General features: G+C 44.6%; 1 protein-coding gene and 1 pseudogene across 1 annotated transcript; one reads left to right on the top strand and one right to left on the bottom strand.

Moving 5' to 3' along the window:
* Positions 1-48: 48 nt before the first annotated feature.
* Positions 49-10118, bottom strand: LOC146340522 (cryptochrome-1-like; annotated as a pseudogene).
* Positions 6273-27700, top strand: TIRAP (TIR domain containing adaptor protein). Its single transcript, XM_084803758.1, has 4 exons — positions 6273-6643; positions 12530-12683; positions 16450-17043; positions 21520-27700. Exons 2-4 carry the CDS (start codon positions 12677-12679, stop codon positions 21558-21560), a joined length of 642 nt encoding a protein of 213 aa, XP_084659884.1. The 5' UTR covers positions 6273-6643; positions 12530-12676; the 3' UTR covers positions 21561-27700.
* Positions 27701-27938: the final 238 nt, after the last annotated feature.

Genomic DNA, 27938 nt, shown 5'->3' with positions numbered 1-27938 from the left:
TTTGATAGTGCTCTACAGCAAGGCTGAGCTATTCTGCATTGTCATTCCTCATCCTGGGTCCAGCAAATTTTCATTTTGGGGACAAGCTGAAAAGCATCCCAAGTCATAAGAGTGTTCTGTTTCGAAAGATGCCACTTCCTTACTGGTTTTATCCTGTGCTTGGGCAGCTATGTTTGGTTACTGTTGTGCATATGCTGCCTTCATTCATTCGAGATTCCTCTTGCGGACTTCTTGCACAGCAATGGGCTTGGGATAGTCTTTGCCAGTGATGCAGCCTGTGCATTTATGCATGGTGCTTTCCAAGGCTCATACATGTAGGTACTTGGAAACGTTTGGAGGAAGGGGAGGTACTTTCTGTGCGGGTTGTAAAGATGAAATAGGAAGTCAAGAATATGATGAAATGTTGCCTTGACATCTGCATAGGATTGAGATATTAAATTGATGCACTTAGGGGAACCTGAGTCTGCATAGGATCAGACTAATACTGCCCTACTGTCAAGTGCACCTGCATGGGATAATAGGTCTGATCCCCCCACCCCTGGTCCTGATTGTTTCTGTTCATATGCCTGTTGCCCCTTACATAAAGACAAAGCTAAAGAGATTTCCTTCCCATCAACACTCTCATTTAGTGTTCCTCTAATCACCTTGCTTAGCCATCATATTTAGGACATTTTATATCCATAGCCACAGATGACTTAAATGCCTCCTCTAGGGCCAACGATGCTCAACCTATTATTTTACTTACTTTATACACTCTCTGTTTTTGTCAGTCTTCTTGCCAAAGGCAACTGGTGGGAAGACATGAAAGAACTGGTGGAAAAAGGCATTTGCAGAAAGCCACTGCCAGTTACCAGTACTTAAGGACCAATCTGCATCGAGCAGCAATTCTTCAAAGATCTGAAATGGAACAGTTTGGAAAACTTATGGAGAGGCCCAGTTCAATAGACATATTTCACTTGCTTCAGACTCCACAGCAGTTGCCCCAAACCTGGATCCCTCCAGATATTTTAAACTACAGCTCCCATAACCCTGGCTATTGATGCTAGCTTGAGCTGATGGGAGTTGTAGCCTTCAACAGCTAGAGAGGGGCCCAGGTTGGGGAAGGCTACTCTACAGCTCCTTGTAACTTCAGGCTTTGGCTGTGCTGCAGATGTAATGAGATAACCCACCCTGAGCATCTGGCCTCTTCCTAGACAGAATTATAGTCTCACACTCCAGTCTCGTTCCAGGACGAGGAAGGAAAGTGAGCAAAAAGGCTTACTGGTACACAGGAAGAAGGCAAGGGTGGAAAAGCAGAGATCAGTTAAACCCCAAACTTCTATTGCGTATGCTGCTATGCAGACATGATGAAGCCTGTAAGGCAATTGAGGAACTTGAAAAGACAGTAACTTGCTGTGCTAAATACTGCTTGGAGTAGGGTGATGGGGACTACTCATAATTCATCCCAATTTTGCAGTGGAATCTATGCTATGGTGCTTAAGAAGCCACTACCACTTACTCTACAGCAGGGGTATAGAACCTCAGGCCCGGGGGGGGGGGGGGAATCCAGACTGCCTGGGATCCAAACCTGATTCTCCAGGGTTCCCAGATTGCTATGCCCTTTCTCCTCTCTGCCCCGCTGATCATTTAGTGGTTTCTCAACTTTTGTGCAGTTTTTCCCCCATTGTAAAAGGCTAAAATGCCTTTCCTAAAGCTTACTTTCTGGCAATAAACTTTATGGTAAATATGCTGGGGGGTGGGGTATTTTGGAGCCCACCCCTTATGCCCCACCCACCACTGGAATGCAGCCTGAGAGCTTCTCTGAAATGGCATTTGGCTCTCGGGCTGAAAGAGGTTCAATGGCACTGCTCTATATTGACATGCCAATTAAGTCTGCTTTCCCCTAGCTATAGAGGACTTTCACAAAGCCCCCCCCACCTGACCCTGCCTTCACCTTTTGCCCTTCCTCCCAAGATATCCAGAGGTGTCTTAGTGTCAGGAAACAAGCAATCACATGTTGTGCTAAATGATGAATCCAGCCCTCTGTGTATAGCTGTGTCATAATGGCATCTATAATGGGGTAACGTATCTGGCCCTGCTAGCAAGAAGGGGAGACAAAGTGCAGGGGTGATGTTTTAAAATTTACAATTTCTCACTTGTTCAAGTGAAATTAAGCATTGTAGATTATATGAAGGAAAATTCTTTGAAACCTAAAAAAAGAAAGTCTCAATCAGCCTAAACATTTGTTCACTGATACATTAAATGGTTTGTTTATTCTTAGCAGTAGTGCAGCTTGGGGTGGACCTTGAAGCCAAAGTTCAGGGCCCTAAGCCCAGGGTCCCCAAAATGACCACCTAGAAAGTGGCAGGTGCAGAGAGCAGCAGAAGCAAACTCCGTTTTATTCCTGTAGTCATGATGGTGTTATGATTTAAGTGAGTTTAAAATGCAAGATGAACCGGCTTGGGGTATTTTTTTTTCCAGGGTTGGCAAACATTCTAACACAAAAGGCATGTAGAAGCATGGAATAGTAGTATAGCATGGAATAGTGTGGGGAGAGAAATTTAAGGTAAGTGCCTTACAGTAATACAGACGGCCGTCTAAAGCCCCCTCCCCCCCAACTATTAAGTCCAGGTTCTAAAATAACCTAGCTGCACCACTGATTCTCAGTGCATTCTAAGAACATGTACCAACTCTGCTCATATAAACACTTTATCCCACAAACATAAGAAAATACGCATTTTTATGTAAACAAGGCTAGTTAGCTTTATTATGTTAATAATTCCATAGGAGTGCAACAGAAGAGTTGCAGAATTCCAACACCTGTCCTTATGATTTTTAATTCATAGCCACTTATTTTATTCTGTACTTGATTGTTCTACTTATAGATTATATTTTTATTGCAGTTTTAGTATTGTAAACTGCCTGGATATGTTGTGCATGACAGGTGCTATAGAAATATTTTAAAATAAGAAATAAGCACCAGTTGCTATGGAACATGTTCAAAAGAACACAACTGCACGCATGTTCTGCTTGTGGATTTCCGATAGGCATCTAATTGGCCACTCCAGGAACAGAATGCTGCACTAAAGAGGCCTTTTGTCTGATCTAGCAGGGTCTTACGTTATAGGAAACAAAGCCACTAATTCTTCCTACCTACAGTTCTATGAATAATTCACTGCAAAACAGTGGATGACATGTTTGGTTCTGCTGGAAAGGAAGGAAATCACCTAACCCACAAATGTTTGGGGAGCTCTCAAGCTCATGAACTTTGCCAAAAGACAACATACCTCATGCCACGCTTTGAGGTATGCCTTGTTATCATCCCAGTCCACTTGCACACAAACTGGATTGCCCTCCATCTTGTCGGAGTTGGGAATCCCAGCTCCTGCTGTATAGAAAATTCCCTCCACAGAAGCTGCCCGTGCAAAGAGACTGGTAGGTTTGAGTGTCTCCTCTGAGAGTGCAGTAAAAGAATTACTATTGTTGGAATTACTTCAGAGAGTAGAGTCTTGGAAGGCACATTTACTACAGTATACTTGAGCTACACAAATACCAGAATCATGCAGTGAAGTCAGTTGCAGCAAAAATAACAGTCATAAGAACATAAGAGCCCTGCTGGATCAGACCAAGGGTCCATCTAGTGGTACAATCCAGCAGGACCTATATTACATTATTCTGCTGATCATGTAGCACAGCTCTCATTTAAATACTTAAAAGAAGCAGCTTTTAAAAACTACCTAAAAGCCTATCTCCGTCACAGTCCATAAATATCCCATGTACTTTTTAACAATCTACTTCTAACTGCTGGATGGCTGATCAACGTCACAGTAGGCAATGTAGACTGATCACAGTAACTCTGACTTGCATGTTCTGATGTCACAGAAAGGATTGCTAGCCTTGGCCTGGGGCAGACATTTGTAGCCCACAGATTTCCAAAGTTACACTTCATTGGCACAGATTGGTGCTGTGGTCTTGATAAAAACACAGACAATATTCTGTGTTTATGTGCCAGCTGTAGAATGGAAAAGCTTCCCTTCTTACCCCCTAGTAGATTTCAGTCAGCTTCTACCAGAATGTCTGTGCAGACAGGCACCCAAACTTGATATAGGGGCTGAGCACTGTGATACTGGGAGTCAAGGAATTGGGGGATGTGTCACACTTCTTAAAGTTACATACCCCTGACTGTAAAAAGAGAGAATTTCTAAAGAACCAACTTGTCCCACATGAGTTTGCCCAGTCTGAGATATGCACAGGCCCTTTGCCAGGTCCCCCAGCTTCTGAGGTTAGGCAACTGACTACCAGTGGGAGGGCCTTTTCTGTGATGGCCCCTTAAACTTTGGCACCTGCTGCTTTTTAAAGCTACTTTTTAGATATCAGGCATTTATTTTGTGCCTAATAGCTTTTAATAAAAGGCTCTTTTAATTGACTTTTTGGTACTTGACATTTCATGTCCTTACCACCTGATTTAATTGTTTTATTTGCTAGTTTTATGTTTTATTTTAAAAAATAATTTGCAATTCACTGTTTTAATCTTTTCCAGAGGGGTAGTTGTGTTACTCTGTTGCAGCAAAAATAACAGTCATAAGAACATAAGAGCCCTGCTGGATCAGACCAAGGGTCCATCTAGTCCAGCATTCTGTTCACACGGTGGCCCACCAGCTGCCAACCAGGAACATGCAACCTTGTCATGCAACCTACACCTGCTGAAATTCTCTTTCTATACCAGAGGCACACAGAAGTTAGATTAGGATTTACTGGAAAATCTCTGGGTGATTTGTGGTAGATCTCCAATGGGTTCTGACTCGCAACACTTTAACAAGAGCAAAATAAATAGCAAGGGAAACAAGTCTGTGCTGTGGCTGACCTTGTGCTGATTGCTTTTCTCTCCGCCTCAGTGTTCACAGTCTGTGAAAGAGCAGTAATTGCTTCTTTCTGTGACCAGGTCTTTGTTCTGCTGGCCAATTTTAGAATGTTGTGTTAAAGCCCCTGACCTTTGGTGACTCATGATTTGTATGTATTCCAGTGTATGGTTTATGGGTACTGTAGATAATTGACTTACCCCTCCTCACCCCCCCCCCCAAAGCTCCTGGCTCTGGTTGGTGGGCCTCTGTGCAATATAGTAAAAATTAAACAGATCCCACATGCCTGAGATCTGGGCCAGATCTACACCTCATGTCATACTGATACAATCCCATCGTGATGACGCTATATCCCTCTTGCGCATTTATACCTCATAGAATGCACAATGACTTCTGTTGCAGTATTTTGGATCATAAAAAGCGGGAAATAACGCTAGAAAAGCAGTATGCAGAATGTGTATTGTGCCCCAACAATTATGAGTGAACTTCAATCCTGTAGATCTAGCCCTCGTCACTCCTGCTCTATACAGCTGTCAAAGGTGCAGGGAACCCCTTCTTCTTTTGCATCTAGCTACCCTACCCAACTGCAATCCTATACTCAGTTACCTGGGAGTAAGTCCTACAAAATCCAATAAGATTTACTTCTCAGTAGACACCTACAGATTGCACGGTTAGTTTCTGCTTTTCTCCTTGATCCTTCTAGACAGAGAAAGGGCTACTCCACCATGTCGGATCCGCCTCTGTGCAGTGAAGTTTTTGGAGCTACGAGGCGCTCCAAAAACTCTCTCTTCGCTTGTGTAACGCGATGATGCCTAACCCGATTGCGGGCGAGTTAACACAACTGCCGGCTGTCTCTCTGGGCGTGATTTCCTGCCGCTTTTTTGTGCCTTTCTCTCCCTCGATTACGCGGACATGGGCTGAAAGAAACGGAACCCAGCCCAGTAGCCGAGACAAGAGTTACATAGCCCACATGAACATCATTCACACGCGACGCGCGATGGGCTTTAGAGATGGCACAATCCGCCGCTAACTTCAATGGGGTCTTACTTCCAGAGAAGCGTCCTATATGGATTGCTGTCACGCAGCCTAATCCTATACACAGATTTACTAGGAAGTAACTCTAACTCGGTGGAGGGGTGCTTTACTCCCAAGTCAAGCCCAGGTGTCTCGTTCGAAAGCAACGCTAAAAGAAGAGGAGGAGAGAGATAGTCTGCAATAACCGATCGCTTAAATGCAGTAAACTATTATTCTTAGAAATTATTATTTAATTACCTTCTAATTGCAACTTGGAATGGAATTTCCTCCGTTTAACGCATACCTGTTGCAAGGCCATATACAGCGCAATCGTATCAATGTTTACTCCGAAGGAATCCCCGCTGATTTGAATGGAGTTCCCTCTCGTAAACGCGCAGCGGATTGCAGCCGCAGGGCGCTGATTATTGCGGATTAACAGCTGCAATCCTGTGCGCACTTCACTTGGGGGCCAGTCCAATCGACCAGAATGGGACGGACTCTTCGGAGTAAACGTGTGTAGGAGGAGAATCCGGGTGCACTTACTTCCCCAAAGTGTGAATGAATACTCTTCGAAGGAATGAACCAAGAAAAGCGGAGGGAGGAGGGTTTCTTCCAGGGGAGGCACAGAAAACGTGCTGCGTTCATACCACGCAGGCAAAGAGGGAAGTAGAGACGGCCGAGTTCCTTCGCAGGCAGGAACGATCACGCCTTTTTTGCCTCTCTAAACCGCAACCGCGTAGTTGCTACAGAAGAAATGCGAATCAGCTTTCGGCCATCGCGACAGAATACAGGTTGGTTAATCCGGCTGCGGTCCTACAGCAATTTTGCAGTGGCAAAATACCAAACCTACTTGTTGGGGCCTAATAATTTTATCTCCGCATCTTGTTCTGATTTAGTTTCACTTACGCCGCCACTCAGAAGCGGCACACGCGGCAACCGAGGACGCCCGAAAGGGTCTCGACTTCTGCCGCTGCTTCCCAGTAGTTACAAACCCCGGAAGAAGGGCTGTTTTGGCTCGCTAAAGTTCGCTGCTCCGGATTCTTTGCCATCTCTCCGTGCCTAGACCGGTAGCCCTTGTGATGTTTTCCTTTGAATTCGCTTCAGCTTCCTTCCCCAAGGAGTTTGTCCTTTTTAAAAATATTCTTTTTAAATTCAGTTTGCCACATTTGCAGGCCGTACCGTCGAAATTCATTGCTTCCTTCCGCAAAAGAAAAAAAAAAGGGGGGGGGATAAAAGGCCCGAGTTAAAAAGGAAGTTAAGCAGCTGTCCAGGGCTGAGATAATTCTAGATGTAAAAGCAACTCTCCGGCCATTTGGTAAAACTTATAGGGTAGTAGCCCATGTTGGTCCTACTTAGAGTAGACCCACTGAAATGAATGAGACTGAAGTTAACATTGGATACTACCCCTATGGTTTTAAATGGATTTTAGTCTTTGGTCCAAAGCAGATATTTTTGGGGGGAGTTCTTTTTTTTTATTACAAATATGTTCTTTCTAGTGTCTTCTGACCAAAGTTGAGATGGGTGTTTTATTGTGCAGTGGGATCCTAATTGTGTTTACTTGGAAGTATAACCCGCTGAGTTCAGTCAGTCTTTCTTCCTAGTAAGTGTGCCTGAGAATGCAGTCTTAAAGTGTAATTCCATGCTGGATATTGGTTTTCAAATAGTCTCTTTAAAAGGAACTAAACAATAAGTATCCTAAGACAAAAACATAGAAGTACCATCCTCTGTATGTTGACTTAAAAGTAACTGTCACTGAATTCTGAGGCTTACTCCCAAGTAAGTGTATTTCAGATTGCAGCCTTTTTTTTTTTTAATCAAAAGCACTTGCTGCAGTAAACATGAGGACGTGCACTATGATGGGGTCTGAGCTAGCAGTGACGGACCAAGAAATAGATCTTGGGGTTGTAGTGTACAGCTCAGTGAAAATGTCAACCCAGTGTGCTGCTGCTGTGAATGAGGCAAATTCCATGTTAGGCATAATGAGGAAAGGAATTGAAAATAAAAGCGCCAAGATCATACTTCCCTTATAGAAAGCTGTGGTGCAACTACACTTGGAATACTGTGTAGAGTTCAGTGTACATTGCAGAGTTAGAAAAAGTGCAGAAAAAGGCAACTAAAGGTTACTGTAACGCGCTCTACGTGGGGCTGCCTCAGAAGAGTGTTCGGAAACTTCAGCTGGTTCAAAGAACTGCGGCCAGACTGCTGACTGGGGCTAGTTACAGGGAGCATACAACTCGCCTGTTAAAACAGCTTCACTGGCTCCCAGTCTGTTTCTGGGCACAATTCAAAGTGCTGGTTATGTCCTAAATCCCGGGAAGTACTAGTTCCCCTCTACTCAGTACTGGTTAGGCCTCATCTGGAGTACTGTGTCTACTTCTGGGCACCACGCTTTAATAAGGATGCAGACAAACTGGAGAGGGTTCAGAGGAGGGCAACAAAGATGATCAGGGGACTGGAAACAAAGCCCTATGAAGAGAGACTGAAAGAACTGGGCATGTTTAGCCTTGAGAAGAGAAGACTGAGGGGAGATAGGATAGTGCTCTTCAAGTACTTGAAAGGTTGTCACAGAGAGGAAGGCCAGGATCTCTTCTTGATCATCCCAGAGTGCAGGACACGGAATAATGGGCTCAAGTTACAGGAAGCCAGATTATGGCTGAACATCAGGAAAGACTTCCTGACTGTTAGAGGAGTACGACAGGGGAACCAATTCCCTAGGGAGGTGGCGGGCTGTCCCACACTGGAGGCGTTCAAGACAAGGCTGGACAGCCATCTGTCAGGAATGCTCTGACTTGGATTCCTTCATTGAGCAAGGGGTCAATGGCCTTTTAGGCCCCTTCCAACCCTACTATTCTATGATTCTATGAAGTTTAGACACAAAAAAGTTCTACAACTCCCAGCATTCCCCTGCCGGCCATGCTGGGAGTTGTAGGACTTTTTTCTGTCTAAACTTGCATAGGATTGCGCCCTTCAGTGACCAAGGGGCTGGAGCAACTTCTCTATGAGGAAAGATTACAACATCTGGGACCGTTGAGCTTAGAGAAAAGGCAAGTAAAGGGAGACATGATAGAGGTGCACAAAATTATGCGTGGTGAGACGTAGAGAGACATTTTTCTCCCTCTCTCATAACAGTAGAACCCGGGGTCATCCCATGAAGCTGATTGGTGAGAGATTCAGGACAGGTAAAAAGGAGGTACTTTTGCACATAGTTAAAAGTATGGAATTTGCTGCCACAGGGTGTTGTGATGGCCACCAATTTGGATGGCTTTAAAAGGGGTTTGGACACATTCCTGGAGGAGAAGGCTATCATTGGCTACTAGTCCTGGTGGCTCCATGCTACCTCCACTATCGGAGGCAGTATGGCTGTGTACACCAGTTGCTGGGGAACATGGGCAGGAGGGTGCTGTTGCACTCATGTCCTGCTTGTGGGTTTTCTGTGGGCAGCTGGTTGGCCACTGTGTGAACAGAATGCTGGACTAGATGGACCCTTGGTCTGATCCAGCATGGCTCTTAATCATGTTCTTTTTTCAAATATAATGTTGTTTCTGCAGCTGGGCAAAGCCTGCTACTGCTTCTGTTCCCAGCTGGCAAATAACAAGATGGGTTGGGGAGGCTAAAATTTATCCTTTTTCATCCATCTAATTTTTTTGGGGGGGGGGGGTTAAATTATTTGAACCTCTTTGGAAGGGGCTGACCTTGGAGTTGGGCAAACGTGGTGGAAGAGAACCACTGAGAGGGGCAGGTTGTAGTTCCAAGACGGAACATATGCTTTGCATGCAGAAGGTTCCAGGTTCTATCTCCAGAATCTCCAGGTAAGGCTGGCAAAGCTCCTGCCCAAAAATTTGGAGAGTCTGTACCAGTCATTGTAGAAATACTGAGCTAGATGGAGGAATGATCTCGCCTGGTATAAAGCAGCTTCCTATTATAATGGCCGTGCGTAAATTCAGGAGCTGATGCATTCCCCATTTATCCTTAAGATGAGTGGAGGGGAACCTCCACCTCCTGGGTTTCTGCATCTCATACAGCTTATTCGACAGAAAGTTAGATGCAGGAACTCTGCCAGGGTGCAGTTTCCCCAAGGCTATAGTCAGGAATGTCATAGGAATCCGAATTATACCAGATCTGACTATTTTTACTAGCGTTGTGCAAGGACACCCTGATCCGACTCTGAAGCCGCTTTGAGGCTTCAGAGGCGGGCCTGATTCAGCTCCTTACCTGGGCCGCTGCCTCCTCCGTCGCCGCTGCCTCCTCTGTTACTGCCGCTGCCATCATCACTGCCCTCTGTGGCCAGCTCCTGAGCTCTGGATGCACACCAGCTCTTGTTGCAGGGAGTCACCATTTTAAAAAACTGAAAAGACTTTCCTCAGTTCTTTCTCAGCCCTGCTACCTGATCCTTTTAACTGGAGACGCCAAGGACTGAATCGGGGCCTCCTGCATGCAAAATATGTGCCCTGTGCAACTGAGCTATAGCCCCTTCTCATTTACCACCTGGCAGGAAGACTGTGACCCTCCCTGCTTGCCCGATGAAGCGACTGTCATTCATGCATTTGTAACCCCAAGGATAGACTACTGTAACACACGCTGTATGGGACTGTCCTTGGAAGATGTTTGGAGATGTTAGGTGATATAAACCCCAATAGCCTTTGTGTAACCTGCTGATTGTGCTCCAGAACCAATTTGTTTGCTTGTTCATTTGTTTATTTATTTATAATACTTTTATACTGCCTAATAGATGAAAACCCCTACACGGTTCACGTTAAAATACAATATAACAGTATAAACATAATAAATAGTTAAAAACATTAAAAATGGTACTACACCATAACATTAAAACAGGGTGGTAACAGAATCCCTCACAGGTCAGGGACTGCCTGTGTGAACAGATGTCTTTTCAATGGGTGTTTAAAACTTGCCACTGTTTCTGCCTCTCAAACCACATGTGGGGGAGTATCCCAAGGGGTGAATGCCACCACCTAGAATGCCTGCTTATTTACTGCTACCTGGCGACATTCCATTGGATGACCAGCAAGGCCTCCTCAGAAGATCCCAGGAGTCGACTGGGCATATATAAGGGAAGACAGTCAGCTAGTACTCTAGCAGCTACTGGTACTCCACCATCTGCAGTGATATATCTTTGAGTTCACAGTGCTCTTTTTGAATGCTGTACAACTCAGGCCCTATGTGCCTAAGAGACCTTACATTCCATCAGAGTTGATGAGTCCTGTCTCAATTCTACCCTTGGTGTGCCAGATTTGAATGGAAATGGTAGATAATGGCAAGGGCTTGAACATGATCACCCCAATACTGTCCATTTTACTGGGCCATCCCAATGCTTCCTCTAACCCAGCCTTCCCCAACCTAGTGTCCTCCAGATGTTTTGGACCTCAATTGCCATCAGCCCCAGCTAGCAAGGCCAAGATGTCTGGAGGGCACCAGGTAACCAGAACAGGGAAATCTGGAGAGGCAGGCTGGAGTTTCTTGTCCCTGAATGTACTGAGTTTGTAGACTCATGTAAAATGGAGGTTGGTGTTGTGCCATCTGATTATATCAACTCATGCCTTTGAACAGCTGGTACAAGGTGTCCTTTGTAGGATGACTAATATTTCCTGAATGCATTGGTTGTGAATTGATAGAATGTTGTGAGCTGTATATATTTAAATGTCAAGTTGTTGTATTAATACGGAGAGATACAGGGCTTTTACTTTGCTTTTTGATGTTCCAAACAGTTAGTCTTTCTTGTACTAGTGCTCTCAAACTCTCCTCTTGCAATTGGAAATTCAAAGCACAAAACCAGGTATGATGAATTTGCACACTCCGTAGGCTTTTGCTAATATTGCCTGAGAGCAACAGATAACCCTCAAGTCGTATGCTGCCCGTCCCTATTGCAGACACCTTGGACTTGTGTAGGAATTGGTTTCAGCCATAGATATTGGAGTAGCTTGTTTATTTGTTTTTGAGTGCAAGTGGGCAGAGTCATAGGGCCAGTTTGCATGTCATGCCAGCAAATCGTGGTTTAATGACTGAGGATTTGCCGGGACACACACTACTTCTGTTTTCTGTGAGCGTGATGAGTGAGTTTAGGAGCTAAACAACCCAGTGGTTAATCCAGCAACAAATTATGGGTTAACCACTGGGTTCTTTAGCCCTTAAACACCCATCGGTCCAGATCTGCACATCACATTCACAATTACAGATCAGAGGTCGTTTACAGAAAGTGGAAGTGGTTTGCAGACTGCACTTGTCCCTGTGAATCACAGATTAACCCACAATTTGCCAGCATGATGTGCAAACTGGGTCATAATGTTCTATTCTCACAACAGAAATTCTTAGAATGTTCCAAAATCCACAGTTGGGCAATACAAATGTCATAAAATTGTGTGCAATTTTTTTAGTTCTGTAGAAATCGTGGTCAGCCTGATGAAGTGCTCTGGAGAGCTCAACGGCTTGCATACTCTCTTGTGCCATTTTGGTTGATCCTAACAGAGGTATTGCCTAACTGTGGGTTTGGGGATTTTTTTTCCCTCATGGACCAGCATGGGTATCTTTGCTTTTTATTTGGCTTAAAATGATTCCACTTTCCTCAGTCTGTGTTCACTTTCACTGTTGACTGAACATTTTTGGCTCCTGTAAGCCAGTGAATGTGACAATCTCATTTTGTTTTCTTCCTGTTGGGGTTGCAGATAGGTTAAATAATACAGCAACAGTTGGCCCAAGTTAGATTCCAGTGTAAAGGAGAAAAAGAACAACTTTATCAAGCCTCTTCTCTGCCTTGCAATCAGCGAAGGAAGCTCTATGTGGATGATTCCCACTTGAGACTTGCTCCTGATATGTCAGGTGAGTAAGCAAATCCCATTTTGTGTGTGTGTGTGCAGACTTGTACTTTCCCCACATTTTATCTCGACATTGTCTTCCGCTGTACTGGTACTAACCTTTGCACATTTCCCAAATGTACGTGCTTCCTTTTCCTATAATTTCAGGCTTGGATTTTAATTTTGCTTCTTAACTGGTGAACTTGCCCCAAATTGCATCCACGTACAGCCAATAAGTTTGATCCAGTTTGTCACCATTACTGGCAGGTGGGAGCAGACACCTTAAAGTAGCAAGGCTGCAGGTCTGTGAAATCAGCCATGTTAAAAGTTCTGCAAAAAGAAACTGGCAGACAAAATGGAGCAAACTGTCTAGGGTGGGGGTGTTGAACCTCATGGGCCAAACCAACCCGCCAGGCTTTCCGAGATGGCTACTGTCTCCCACTCCCCCTGGTCATTTGGTAGTTTCCTGGTTTCTCTATGGGTTTCCCCCCCCATTTTACAAAATTGAAATGCTTCTACTAAGGCTTAGTTACTGGCTGTAAAGGCTTTAAGCTAAAATATGCTGGTATTTTGCCTCACCCCTTTTGCCTTCAGCCTTGCCCATCACTGGAATGCAGCCCCTGAGTGCTTCTCCAAAACTGAATTCAACCTCCTGGCAGAAATTCTCCCTCTTGTCTTTTTTTTTATTTCTTAAGAACAACAGAAGATTTTGATAATGCAAGAGGTGGGGGGTAGCCAGGAGGGAGACAGTGCAAGTCTTATTATGGCCAGACCAACTATGTAAAAACTGCTATAGCATTAAGACTCAAGCTTCTCCATGAGAAAAAAACAAAACAAAACCCTGTGCATTCCTGGCTAGAGCTCTTCTTCCAGGCTTTGTTGCAGGAAAAAGAAGTGATTTGCTAAAGAGGTTTCCGTTTTTCATTCTCAATGTGAAATACCAGAGTAGAACTTGAAGATTAGGTTAGAACCCCAGGCCTCTCAGCTGTGGCAACGCCACGGAGGAATTTAAAACACAGTATGGAAGAGGTATAGTTGTCATCTTTTTGGTGCCAAGTTAAGACTTTCCTCTACTCCCAAGTATTTAACGGCATATGAGGGGGCATACTTGTTTTATCAGGTTTGGGTAGCTTTATTGTTAAGTGTTTTTAACCATCTCAAACAGCTTTAAATTTCTGTACATTAAAAGTTTTATCTTTTGTTTTCTCAAGCTGTATTTTAGGATTTTGAACAACCCAGAGAGCTGTGACTATTGGGCAGTATAGAAATGTAACAAATGTAATGAAATAAATGAAATACTTTTGAATTCCAGAAGCTGGTAACAAATAGGGTTGTGAAGCCTTGGGGAAAAGATGGGGGTGGAGGGGAAGCCAGGACATTTTGGGGAAAAACCTGTTTTTTCTCCATATTTTCCAAAATTGGGGGGGGGGGAGGGATGGGGAAGAAAGTTTTTTCCCTTTGTTTTTTCTTCTATTTTTTTTTTCCTGGGTCCCTCCTCCCGCCCCTGGACTTCACATCTCTAGGGACAAAGAGGGGATGCCCACCAGCCTTCATGCTTTACGTCAGCACTGCAGGAGGCATATGGCTGGCCACTGTTGAAATGGGATACTGGACTAGATGGACCTTGGTTTAATCCAGGGATGTTGAACCTCTTTCAGCCTGAAGGCTGAATTCCATTTCGGAGAAGCAATCAGGGGCCACATTCCAGTAGTGGGCTGAAAGAAAAAAAGGCTGGAGCCAAAAATCCCAACATATTTTAGCTTAGGGGTACAATCCTATTGGATTGCCACCTGCTAGATATCATATGTCCTGCCGACAGAATGGGAGGAGCGGCAGAGGTGATATTTGTCTCCCTGTCCTCCTTTGCATATTTTTCCATCTAAGATGGCCCTCGCGCTCTATCTAGAGGAATGAGTTTGCTGAGGACAGGGCTTGAGAGGCCATAGGATCCAGTGGATTCTATCCTCTTGTTTCTCCTCCCTTCCCTGTCAGCTGGAACCTTTTCTCCCTATAAGACACATCCTACATACTTACGGGATTAGCACAGAAGTCTTTCCTGCGTACTCTTCCAAAAGAGTTAAACAGTTGTTCAGAGAAAGAATCCAGCTATATTTTCAGCGGTGGGACTTATATACCATCACCCAAATGTCGTACTCAATTTGGTATCCATTATATAAAAAGACATTTGGTCTGGAGCAATACTTTACAACGCTTACTGTGGCTCCTTTAAGAAAATCATTCACAGCTTTATGATTCCAGTGCATGCATGCCCTCTGCTTATCTGGAGGGGAGGTTTGACAATACCCCACCTCATTTACGACTCTGCATCTGTGAGTCTGGCAAAGTTGAGGATATTGAACACTACTTACTTCGCTGCCATTTGTATGAGTTTCCAAGATATAAATTGCTCCACCATATCCTTTGTTTTCTGTCAAGTAGACCACCCTTGGATCAGATTTGTATATTGCTTGCAGGCACCGATGTATATGTTACTACCCAGATGGCAAAATTTGCCCTGGCTGCCAGAAAATTAAGAGCCAGGCATCATACTGTACCCTCTTAAAAATCTAGGGGTGTGTTGCCCCGGCCGTGGGCGTTGAACTCTTAGGTTAGAGGTGCCAAGATAGTGATAAACCAAACTCAAAGGTTTGCTTACAAGGAGACTTTATTGAGTAACTTACAGCACACAGGCGTACCCAGTGGTTGGATCAGACAGCTTCTCTGAACCCCGAGCCACTGGGTTCAGTGGGTCTTATACTCTACAGGTTAGCAATAAGCAGCGTTTCAGTAGCATGCGCCCCTAGCGTTCATTCTCAGCATAGGCTAGAAGTGTTTGGTTCTCAGGCACAGCCACCTGTAGAGACTTTGTTTCCCAGGCACATCAGAGATAAAGACTCTTTAGCAAGGAATGCACCGAGAAGGCTGTTACTGGCCTTTTGACTCATCTGCACATGCTCAGAGGCTTACTAGCATGCGAATTGCACCAATAATGAACTTAAGCAAGCATTATGGATCTCTAGGCCCCTCTAACACTACAAATGTTGGCTATGCTCCTGGGCCCAATACAAGGGGAAAGGACTTTGTGACTGTTGCTTTGGAGGGGACATGAGATGAAAACATGTCATTATAATCATGGTTTGTGTACTGTTTTTAACTGGATTTTATATTTCTATTGTATTTTATCCTGTGTGTTTTTTTTAATTATGGCTTTGAACAATAACACCAAGAAGGTTCATTCATTCATTCATTCCCTCCTCGAAGTTGTCCGAGGTCACAGCAGTGATCTCGGGAAGCAACCACTCGGGAAGCAGCCATTCTTTCCGTGGCGGCTGCCAACAGGCAGTGAAAGCTGGTGGCTCCGATGTCAGTGGGGCGGTGAATCCGCTCGGGGTTTCAGTCAGAACCAGCCGGAACGCTGCAGGAGCTATCGTGGGTGCGGAAGCACCTTGGATTGCTCCTTTAGAGTCCTCCCTGAAACCCAGAGCCGATTCACCGCATCACTGACATCGGAGCCACCAGCTTCCGCTGCAGTGGGGGAGACGGAAGGGGAGGTAGGAGTGAATGTGACTTCAGGAGCAGGACTCCGACTTATTCTGTGGTCCCTGGGATGCTTTCCCAGGGACCATATGATTGCTCTTCCAAGCTTTTATTGCCAGTAATGAAGCCTCAGGAGAGGTGTTTCAACTTTATAGAATGGAGGGCTGGAGTTTAACCACTGGCCCTGAGGTTCCGCAGCTCCGGTTTAATCCCGCCAGTTGACTTCACTTGATTCTGTATTGCTAAATTTGCAGGCTGGTTCAAGGCATTACTACAGAAGCCCAGGAAAAGTACGCACTCCCCCAGTAGACACACGTACCATGTTTCTGAATGTTCGTCGCCCTCGCCCCCTCCAGTGAGAAACTCCTGCTGTCCAACGAGCGGCTCAACAGACAGTCCTTCAGCCCCCCAGGTAAGCGTGAGCAGTTCCAATGAGAGTGCCCGCTGGAGCAAACCGTACGACGTGTGCATCTGCCACAATGAGGGCGACCTTGAATTTGTGGAGGAGCTGGTCTCCTACCTGGAGGGCCAGCCCGAACGCTTCCGTTGCTTCCTGCAGCCACGGGATGCTCTCGTAGGGGGCGCCATTGTGACGGAGCTGTGTGACGCTGTCCAGAACAGCCACTGCTGGGTGCTGCTAATCACCCCCAACTTCCTCACGGATCCCTGGTGCCGTTACCAGATGCACCACGCCTTGACTGAGGCGCCCATGGCGAACGGGCGCACCATCCCTGTGCTGAAGGACATGGACCGCAGGGACTACCCCAGGGAGCTCCGATGCATCTATTACATCAGCGTTGTGCTCCAGGAGACCAGCTTCAAACAGATCAAAGAGACAGTGATGCGCTGTAAGTAATCAGCAAGAGAGATGTTTAGCAGCCTTTATGGCAGACTTCTCTGTGCTCTTGCCCTCTGGATCTGGGCCGGCCCTACCATTAGGCAGCATGAGGTGATTGCCTCAGACAGCAGCTGCTGGTGTGGGGAGGCTCCTTGCATGATTTCTGCTTGTTGGAGGACAGAGAAGTGTATGGCACACAACCTGTCCTGGGGCCTCTTGCTGCCTCAGGGGGCTGGAGGATGTTATCCCATCACCAGTGCCGAAGTTAGATTCAACTTCCAGTCCAGTCAGCTTTTGTATGTGGAATTGGGCGGACGTGCCGACTTGGGCGGACGTGCCTTTGCCTCTGGCGGCAAAAAATCTTGAGCCAACCCTGCTCCAGATGTGTTGGACTATACCACTCAGCATCCCCCAGCCAGGGGGTGCTGGGAGGTGCAGTCCAACACAATGGGAAGGCAGCAGGTTGGGGAAAGCTACTTTATGAAGCTATTTTCATGGCTGGATTAACGTTTCTTGAGGCCTTGGCCCCAACACCATAGACCAGCCTTCTCTAACCTGGCGCCTGCCACATCTGTTGGACTACAACTCCCATCATCCCCAACTTTGTTTTTTTTAAGAAAAAGCAGTTCTATACATAACTCCTTCCCCTTTTCTCTTTTCCCCTCCTGCTTTTGAACTGCTGTATACATGGGGGCAGGAAGGTCTCTTATAAAGCATTTGTAACTTCACGTATTGGGAAAATTCTGCTTTTAGAAAGAAGGTTGCGGGGGGGAGTATTTCGTCATCCTTTCAGAGTTGTCCTCTTTCAGGCTTGGATCATAGAATCAGAGAATAGCAGGGTTGGGAGGGGCCTACAAGGCCATCGAGTCCCACCCCCTGCTCAGTGCAGGAATCCAAGTCAGAGCATCGCTGACAGGTGGCTGTCCAGCCTCGTCTTGGACGCCTCCAGCGTGGGAGATCATTGGTGCTACGTTTTTACAAGCCCTTTCTCTTCAGATATGAACAGAGGAAGCTGCCTTATACTGAGTCAGACCCTTGGCCCATCTAGCCCAGTATTGTTGACACTGATTAGCAGCAGCTGTCCAGATTTTCAGGCACGATTCTTTTCTAGCCGTTACATTGAGATGTCAGGGATCGAACCTGGAACATTCTGCATGCAGAGCATGTGCTTTACTGCTGGGCTACACCCACTCTAAAGGCTTGAGCCTCTAACCAACTGTGTCAGAATGTATTTTGGAGGTCCAAAACAGATGTGATGAGGATGACCTGTTATCAAATTGCCTGACAGTATTTAAAACTTTAAAGTAACCATGGGTGGGGGGTGTCAGACTTTGATTGGGGGAAGCAGGTGTTTAAATCTCCCCCTTGCCCTCCCGGCAATACCATTTTACTGATCCAAACTATGTATGCACATGCCCAGACCCAAAGCCACAACTGGTCCTACACTGGAAAAATGGCATCTGCATCATGCATGTATTTTTGTTGTTGTTGTTGTGGGGTGTATAGCTATTTTCAGGGGAAGCAGTATAAACTAGGGGAAGATGGCACGGGGAAAGGATTCAATGCTGCCTCCCTGAGCTAGACTGCTGATTAAAATTGGAATGCCCTGTGGCTGGCTGCCCTAAAAGTGACAGCCAAAAGAAAGAAAAAAGTCAGGAGATCCCATCACAGATCTCCTGTATCGCTGTATCTGTTTTGGCCCTGAGCATCCGAGGCGAAGTGGTGCTGGAGAATCCAACAGCAAACAGCATGGGAATATTCTTTGTGGTGGAGAACATCTGCGTAACTTAAATAATTCCATGCTGAGCTTATAGGTTTTTATTTTATTGATTTTTTTTAAAAAAAAATTGAGCCATTTGTACGCTGCCTTTCCACCACAAGTTCTTCAAGGTGGATTACAATTCAAGATAAAATAAAGATCGGTATATTTAAAACAAAACAAAACACCTAACAGTCATCAACCCAAGAATGGCCAATGCAAGCTTAGTCTAAGATTAGCTGCAACAATTGGGTGCGGCATATCATAATACCATGTAGTAAAGGGCTTGTGCTGGGATGAGGACTGTCCTAAAGGGTAGAAGGGCAGGTGCTCAGCAAATATTTCTTGGGAGGGTTTCCCACAATTGAGAAACCACCATGGAGAAGTCCTGGCCCCTCAAAGTTCCTGCCTGCCTAAATGAACTGTACTGTTTGTTGTAAGTCAGGGGCGTAAAATCTCGGGCCCCGTGGGCTAATTCCGGCCCACCTGGGCTCCCAGTCGGGGGCCCCCAGGTTGCCCAGATAGCCATGCCCCCTTGTACTAGCTCCACTCCCTTTCCCCCAACCACTGATAGTTTGGTGGGTTCCTAGGGTAGTAGCCAATGTTAGTCCTATGTAGAATAGACCCATTGAAATGAATGAGACTTAGGTTAGTCACAGCTAAGAAGTTCCATTAATTTCAATGGGTTTACTCTACCGATGAGTAATATTGGATACTGCCTCTAGCTTTTGTGCAGTTTTTTCCCATTCTAAAGGTGGAAATGCCTCTCCTGAGGCTTAGTTATTGACCGTAAGAGCGTTATGCTAAAATATGCTGGCATTTGGGGGCTTTTGCCCTTTTGTCTTCAGCCCTACACCAGACTGGCCCCCGAAAGATTCTCCAAAATGGAATTTGGCCCTCCAACTGCAAGAAGTTCTGCACCCCTGTCCCTGTTGTAAGTGAAGGACTTGAGGCCATTCCGCACTCATTTTGGTACACTCTGTTCTGGAAGTGTAGAAGACCCAACACTTCTTACTATGGTTTGAATATAGTTTTGAATCTGCAGAATTGGTAAAATGGTAAGTGGACATTAGGGTATCTGAGTACTAATTGGTCGTATGATATAATGACTCCTTGTGATATGAAATGCAGGAATCTAGTATTATTTATTACCCCAAAGCTTTTATCATGAATTTCCACTCAATTAAATCAAAAGGTTTCTTTATATCCACAAAAGATACAAGGAACCTTCCATTTTGATTTTTTTTTTCAAAATCAAGACCATATGTTATTTTTCTAACATTCCCAGATAGCTGTCTTCCTGAGATAAGCTCTGTTTGATATTCTTTGATTATTTATCTGCTAATATAGCCATGAAGATCTTATAATTGGTGTTGAAGAAAAAAATAGGTTTATAAGATGCAGGCTTTTCTGGGTTTCCCCCTGTTTTATTAATCATTATCATATACACTTCTGTTCAATTTTATTATTTATAATCTAGGTCATCGCAATGTAGCAAAGACAAAAATCCAATGTATTACAAAAGTAAAAGTGGACACACTTCTTTCCACAAATTAGGTATTCTAATCGGTGCTGTTACCTCATTGAATACTCTTAAAAGCCTAGGTATCATTACATCTTTAAAGATCTGATAAAATTCTCCTATTATTCCATCTGGACCAGGGGATTACATTTTAAAATCTGTTTTATAGCCCGCTCAACTTCCTGGTGTGTGTTTGGAGCCTCTAAACTGCCCCTCCGGGCTTCAGTAATTCTGGGAATATTGATTTCTCTCATATAATTTCTTATATCTTCTTGGGGTTTCTATGAGGCATAAAACTTGCAACAAAAAAATTCAAACTCTTTAGGTTAAATCTATGGCATCTCCAGGCACGGCTGAGAAAGGCGTGCTAACAGCGGTCAGACAGTGGAACCAACTGCCTAGGGTGGTGGTGGGTTCTCTGTTGCAGGAGGTATTCAAGCAAAATCTGGACAGCCATCAGTCAGGGATGCTTTAAACTGGATTCCTGCACTGACCATGGTGTTGGACTTGATGGCTTAAATGGCCAGTTCCAACTCTATGATTCTGTTAAGGGAAAACAGATCCAATGCTGGTTCTGTTCAATAGTCAGGAATTTATTAAAGCATATCACAGCTGTGGGAGAGTGAATCAAAACTGAATGTCCCCAAATACAAGGAACGGGATGCATTTATACAAACTGTTAGTTTGTATAAGAAAGAAGGAAAATACACTATACATGCTCAAGAGCTAATTTAGCTCAGTAACAGTCTTATCAGCACAGCTGCATTCTTATCTTCAGACATGAGCTAACCTGATAGATAGGAATTTCCTGCTTATAATGAGAAATTTACAATTGCCTTCTCATGGTTAGACACATACACATTCTTTCAATCCCATCAGGCACCTTGAGTGTTGCCTGAACCAAACCACTTACAAGGCCTAGTCAGGCCTACCTTCACAATTCTATGACTACTGCCTGAAACCTGGAGATCTGCTGAGCTAGATGGACCAGTCAGTGGTCCGACTCTGTATAAGGCAACTTCCTAAGAACAGGTCTGTGAGCTAAATTCTTGTAGACAGCCATTTCTTGCCCCTAAATGGTGGAAAAGAATGGCTGTTCACCAGAAGCTAACTTCTGAGGATTTCTGAACCGTTGAAGATGTAAGGTTGCCTGAATCTTCACAACTATCTGGTTCAAAGCTCCTAATAATTTTTGCATCTCTCAGATCTACAGGACCTCTGTGAAAATCCAAGCAGAAGACACTAACTGGAGTCTGGCTGGAGAAATAACATGGTCAAAGTAGAGACTGGATCAAAGGAATGTCTTGATACACATTAGCTCGCCGAAGTCTTCATGGTGTTCTCTGTCCACTGGAGCTGACCTGTCTCTCCATTCCATACTATCTTGTGTTAAAGTTCCACTATCTGGAAAAGAAAGCACTATGGCAATATTTCTGGGGTGTTTTATGCATTGGTGTCCTAAATGGAATAATTGTGATTGTGGTGATTTTGGTGGACAGCACTAGCATAGGAACACTAATAATGGCATGTGGGACCCACAACAAAACTTTGCAGTGTGCAGTGCCCCTGTTTGCTGTTCCAGTCGGCAAGACCCCCACCACAATACTTCGTTCCATTCCCCTCCTACCCAGTTTCCCATTTTCTCTGCGGCCACTGAGCGCACTTGGTCTCTACCAGGTTGTGCTTGGGGTTTCCCCTCACGTTTTTTTCCTAAAGGGATTTTTTGGGGGTACTTCTGCCTGCCTTGGGGTTTCCCCAGGATTGCTGATTTCTCCCTCCTATGTGTGGGTGGTGCTATTTTGGTTGCATATGGACCTACATTGACGCCTGAACATTGGAAATGGATGGATCAATACTTTTTTTTAAATGGCTACAAGAATTGTTGTTGTTCAGTTGTTAAGTCGTGTCTGACTCTTCGTGACCCCATGGACCATAGCACACCAGGCCCTCCTGTTCTCTGCTTTCTCCCGTAGTGTGCTCAAGTTCATATTCATTGCATCGGTGATGCTATCCAGCCATCTCATCCTCTGCTGTCCCCTTCTCCTTTTGCCTTCAATCTTTCCCAGCATCAGGATCTTTTCCAGTGAGTTTTCTCTTCGCATTAGGTGGCCAAAATATTGGAGCTTCTGCTTCAGTATCTGTCCTTCCAATGAGCACTCAGGGTTGATTTCCTTTAGGATGGACTGATTTGACCTCCTTGCAGTCCAGGGGACTCGTAAGAGTTTTCTCCAGCACCACAGTTTGAAAGGATCAATTCTTCGGCGCTCAGCCTTCCTTATAGTCCAGCTCTCACAGCCATACGTTACTACTGGGAAAACCATAGCTTTGATTATACAAACCTCTGTCGGCAAGGTGATGTCTCCGCTTCTTACTAGGCTGTCTAGGTTTGCCATAGCTTTCCTCCCAAGGAGCAAGCGTCTTTTAATTTCATGGCTACAGTCACCGTCTGTGGTGATCTTGGAGCCCAAGAAAATAAAATGTTACTGCTTTCATTTTTCCCCCTTCTATATGCCAGGAAGTGATGGGGCCAGATGCCATGATCTTAGTTTTTTTAAACTAAGATCATGGCATCTTAGTAACTAAGTAACATGGCAACTAAGAAAGCATCAATTGTTCGGCGCTCAGCCTTCCTTATAGTCCAGCTCTCACAGCCTTACGTTGCTACTGGGAAAACCATAGCTTTGATTATACAAACCTCTGTCAGCAAGGTGATGTCTCTGCTTCTTACTATGCTGTCTAGGTTTGCTATAGCTTTCCTCCCAAGGAGCAAGCGTCTTTTAATTTCATGGCTACAGTCACCGTCTGCGGTGATCTTGGAGCCCAAGAAAATAAAATCTGTTACTGCTTTCATTTCTTCCCCTTCTATATGCCAGGAAGTGATGGGGCCATATGCCATGATCTTAGTTTTGTTAATGTTGAGTTTCAAACCAGCTTTTGCATTCTCCACTTTTACCCTCAACAAGAGGCTCTTTAGATCCTCTTCGCTTTCTGCCATTAGGGTGGTATCGTCTGCGTATCTGAGGTTGTTGATAATTCTCCCGGCAATCTTAATTCCGTCCTGTGATTAATCCAACCCGGCGTTTCTCATTATGTGCTCTGCATATAAATTAAATAAGCAGGGCGACAATATACAGCCTTGTCGTACTCCTTCCCCAATTTTGAACCAATCGATTGTTCCATGTCCTGTTCTTACTGTTGCTTCTTGACCCTCGTACAGGTTTCTCAGGAGACAGGTGAGGTGGTCTGGTACTCCCATCTCTTTAAAAATTTGCCAGAGTTTGTTGTGATCCACACAATCAAAGGCTTTAGCATAGTCAATGAAGCAGAAATAGATTTTTTTTCTGGAATTCTCTTGCTTTCTCCATGATCCAGCGAATGTTGGTGATTTGACCTCTAGTTCCTCTGGCTGTTTGAACCCGACCTTGTACTTCCGGTAGTTTTCGGTTCACATACTGCTGAAGCCTAGCTTGTAGGATTTTGAGCATCACCTTGCTAGCATGTGAAATGAGCGCAATTGTATGGTAGTTTGAACACTCCTTGGCATTGCCCTTCTTTGGAATTGGAATGTAAACTGACCTTTTCCAGTCTTGTGGCCACTGTAGAGTGTTCCAATTTCGTTGGCATATTGAGTGCAGCACTTTAACAGCATCATCTTTTAGGATTTTAAATAGCTCCGCTGGAATACTGTCATCTCCGCCAGCTTTGTTGTTACTAATGCTTCCTAAGGCCCACTTGACTTCACTCTCGAGGATGTCCGGCTCCAGTTCAGTGACCGTGCTATCATGGCTATCAGGGACATTAAGGTCTTTCCTGTATAGTTCTCCTGTGTATTCTTTCCACCTCCTCTTAATCTCATCTGCTTCTGTTAGGTCCCTGCCTTCTTTGTCCTTTATCATTCCCGTCTTTGCACAAAACGTTCCCTTGAGATCTCCGATTTTCTTGAAAAGATCTCTAGTCTTTCCCATTCTATTGTTTTCCTCGATTTCTTTGCATTGTTCATTTAAGAAGGCCTTCTTGTCTCTCCTTGCTATTCTCTGGAACTCTGCATTCAGTTAGATATATATTCCCCTTTCTCCCTTGCTTTTCACTTCCCTTCTTTCCTCAGCTACTTGTAAAGCCGCCTCAGACAGCCACTTTGCTTTCTTGCATTTCTTTTTCTTTGGGATGGATTTAGTTGCTGCCTCCTGAATGTTACGGACCTCCATCCATAGTTCCTCAGGCACTCTGTCTATCAGGTCTAATCCCTTAAATCTATTCCTCACCTCCACTGTATATTCATAAGGGATATGATTTAGGTCATACCTGAATGGTTTAGTGGTTTTCCCTATGTACTTCAATTTAAGCTGAAATTTTGCAATAAGAAGCACAATCAGTTCCAGGTCTTGTTTTCACTGACTGTATAGAGCTTCTCCATCTTTGGCTGCAAAGTACATAATCAATCTGTTTTCGATATTGACCATCTGGTGATGTCTATGTGTAGAGTCGCCTCTTGTGCTGTTGGAAAAGCGTGTTTGCTATGATCAGCGTGTTCTCTTGGCAAAACTCTATTAGCCTTTGTCCTGCTTCATTTTGTACACCAAGGCCATGCTTGCCTGTTATCCCAGTTATTTCTTGACTTCCTACTTTAGCATTCCAATCCCCTATAATGAAAAGGACATCTTTTTTTGGTGTTACTTCAAGAAGGTGTTGTAGGTCTTCATAGAACCGATCAACCTCAGCTTCTTCGGCCTCAGTGGTTGGGGCATAGACTTGAATTACTGTGATGTTAAATGGTTTGCCTTGGATTCGTACTGAGATCATTCTATCGTTTTTGAGATTGTACCCCAGTACTGCTTTTCCCACTCTTTTATTGACTATGAGTGCTACTCCATTTCTTCTAAGGGATTCTTGCCCACAGTAGTAGATATAATGGTCACCTGAATTAAATTCGCCCATGCTTGTCCATTTTAGTTCGCCGATTCCCAAGATGTCAATATTCAATCTTGCCATCTCATGTTTGACCACCCCCAGCTTACCTTGATTCATTGATCTGACATTCCAGGTTCCTAAACAATATTGTTCTTTACAGCATCGGATTTTCTTTTCACCGCCAGACACATCCACAGCTGAGTGTCCTTTCGGCTTTGGCCCAGCCCCTTCACTCTTTCTGGCGCTACTTGGAAATACCCTCTGCTCTTCCCCAGTAGTATATTGGACACCTTCCGACCTGAGGGGCTCATCTTCCGGTGTCATATCTTTTAGCCTTGTGATACGTTCCATGAGGTTTTCTTGGCAAGAATACAGGAGTGGGTTTCCATTTCCTTCTCCAGTGGACCACATTTTGTCAGAACTCTCCGCCATGACCTATCTGTCTTGGGTGGCCCTGCACGGCATAGCTTATGGCTTCACTGAGTTACACAAGCCCCTTCGCCACAACAAGGCAGTGATCCATGAAGGGGGGCTACAAGAACACAATACCATATATTCAAGAATCCAGATGAACTTGTAGAGCTGCATACCTGATTGAAAAACAAGAACTGGGGCCTACTCCAGATAGATTGTGTGGATGTGGGACTTTGTGTAGTACATGTGTACTGGATTCATGTCCTGAGTTTAAGAGCATCTCTACACCAGCCTAAAATCCCACATTTAAAACAGGGCTTTCTGCTTCCATTTTAAATGCAGGATCATGACAGACTGTCTTTACACATGCTTCCCCCCCACACTTTCCCCCCTTATCTGAGTCTTCCATGTGCTTCATTATATAGCCACTGGATGGCACTGTAGTCTAGCTTCTCTTATTGTGGGTTTTCCTCTTTTCATGAGGGAACTCTAGCGGAACTCAAGCACTGTAATTTGATAGATCATTATCTATGATCTTTTAAAAAAATGGAATGAAGGTCATTTAGCAGGGGAGATGCCCTGGAGGTTGATGATGTCATCTAAAGGGCCTGCAAACTTCTGTGAGTAATCAGTCCCAATAGCAAGATAAAAGCTCTGTGTGGAGAAGCCCTGAGACATTGAGAAAAAGGCACAGTTGCCAAGGGGCCAAAGCAAGGGAGTATTATCTTGGGTCTTCATCAGTGTGCAGATTGACTTCTTAAAAAATATTCTTTACATCCCTTTAATGGAATCAATGTTCCTTCATCTATATCCCTATGCAGTGGCTCCCAGCTAAGAAGTCTGTCCAGTTTCCATGTTTGGGTTTTGTTTCCACGTTTGTATTATCCAAGGCAGAGAAGTGGGGGAAACTGATTTTACCCTGTGTCATCCACTGTTAATGTAAGAGTGACAGGGTTCATACAACATGCTATCCTACCATGGGATATTGTGTTGTCTGAACACAGTGTGTTTTCCGCAGGTGGGTTATCATGTTGTCTTAATGCAGCGCATTTTCCGCAGGGTGGCTTGTTATGCAGCGTGGTTTATTTTTCGCGAACAAGCCTCCTTGAGAACCCATGGGTTGTTGCTGGTATGTCCAGGGTGGTTAACATGCTACCCTACAGAAAACGCTGTTGCATTCAGGTAAGGATAAAAATATCCCCCCCCCCAATCCCTGTAGAAATGGCGTGTCTAGTCAGGAAAAAAAGGAATATCTGTGATACAACTCTTCATCCCAAATATATAATGGCTGTCAAAATTATGTAGGCCTGAATGCTCAACCGTTTCTGCAATTGGGGCCTTTTCCATAATGTTTCGGCTCCATGAATACATGTTCCTTTTATCCACTTGGCTTTTAATATTTAGCCCAGACTGCCTCATTATGCTTCTGTCCTGGTTTAAATGGATGTTTCTTCCATTCCAGCCTCTCCTTCAATCCAAAACATGCCAGTTTGGTTATAAATATGCTTCCTTCTCAATTTCTCCTCCCAACCATATAACTTGGCTGTAACTGTGAGTAAGTATCTACATACGCACACCATGAACAAAGTTCATAGGTGATCTGATACTTAGGAATTTGTTCCAACCTGCTACAAACTTTAGCCTGTGGTATGGATGGCTTTACCTATTGACCTGTCGGTTCATACGACATGACAACCCACTGCAAGTTCATTTACCTGTGGGGGCTGCTGCCTTGTGCCAGGTGCCATTTTTGCATGGTGTCTGTGGGGTTGTTTGAGGGTTACTAGAGGGTTATCTAACCCTCAAACAACCCTTGCTGCCTGGGTTCACACAACATAACAACCTACACCAAGCCGGGCACCTGTGGGCACCACGCAAAAAATGACACAACCTCCTCTGTTGGTAAATTAACCCACGGTGCGCTGTTGTGTCATGCAAACCAGGCCATTATTTGGTTTTAAATGCCTCCTTTTAACAATGCAAAACATTTTTGTAACATTATGTAATATGTTTTTATGTTTAAACCATAACTTAAATGTCTTTCTAAAGAGAATAAAGTGGCTTAAACAACAACAACCTGCCCTTAACTTTTTTTTAATGTTTCCTTCAACACTGAGTACTGCTGTGTTGCTAAAAGAGAGGCAAACAATCTTATGAAAGAAATAGAGGTCCTGATTATGTTTCTGCTCCATAACACTTTGGTGGATATTTGCAAGGGACAACTGTATGAAAGGGGGTGGGGGGAGCTTAAGCCTTTCCTTGCTCTTGAGTTTTCTTGTGTTTAGGGTTCAAAAGCCAACTG

The sequence above is a fragment of the Heloderma suspectum genome, chromosome 6 (assembly GCF_057233095.1).
Source record: "Heloderma suspectum isolate Gila_16-S chromosome 6, 16-S_ref, whole genome shotgun sequence".
Classification (NCBI taxonomy): Eukaryota; Metazoa; Chordata; class Lepidosauria; order Squamata; family Helodermatidae; genus Heloderma; species Heloderma suspectum.
This window is presented reverse-complemented; position numbering and strand designations above follow the sequence as displayed.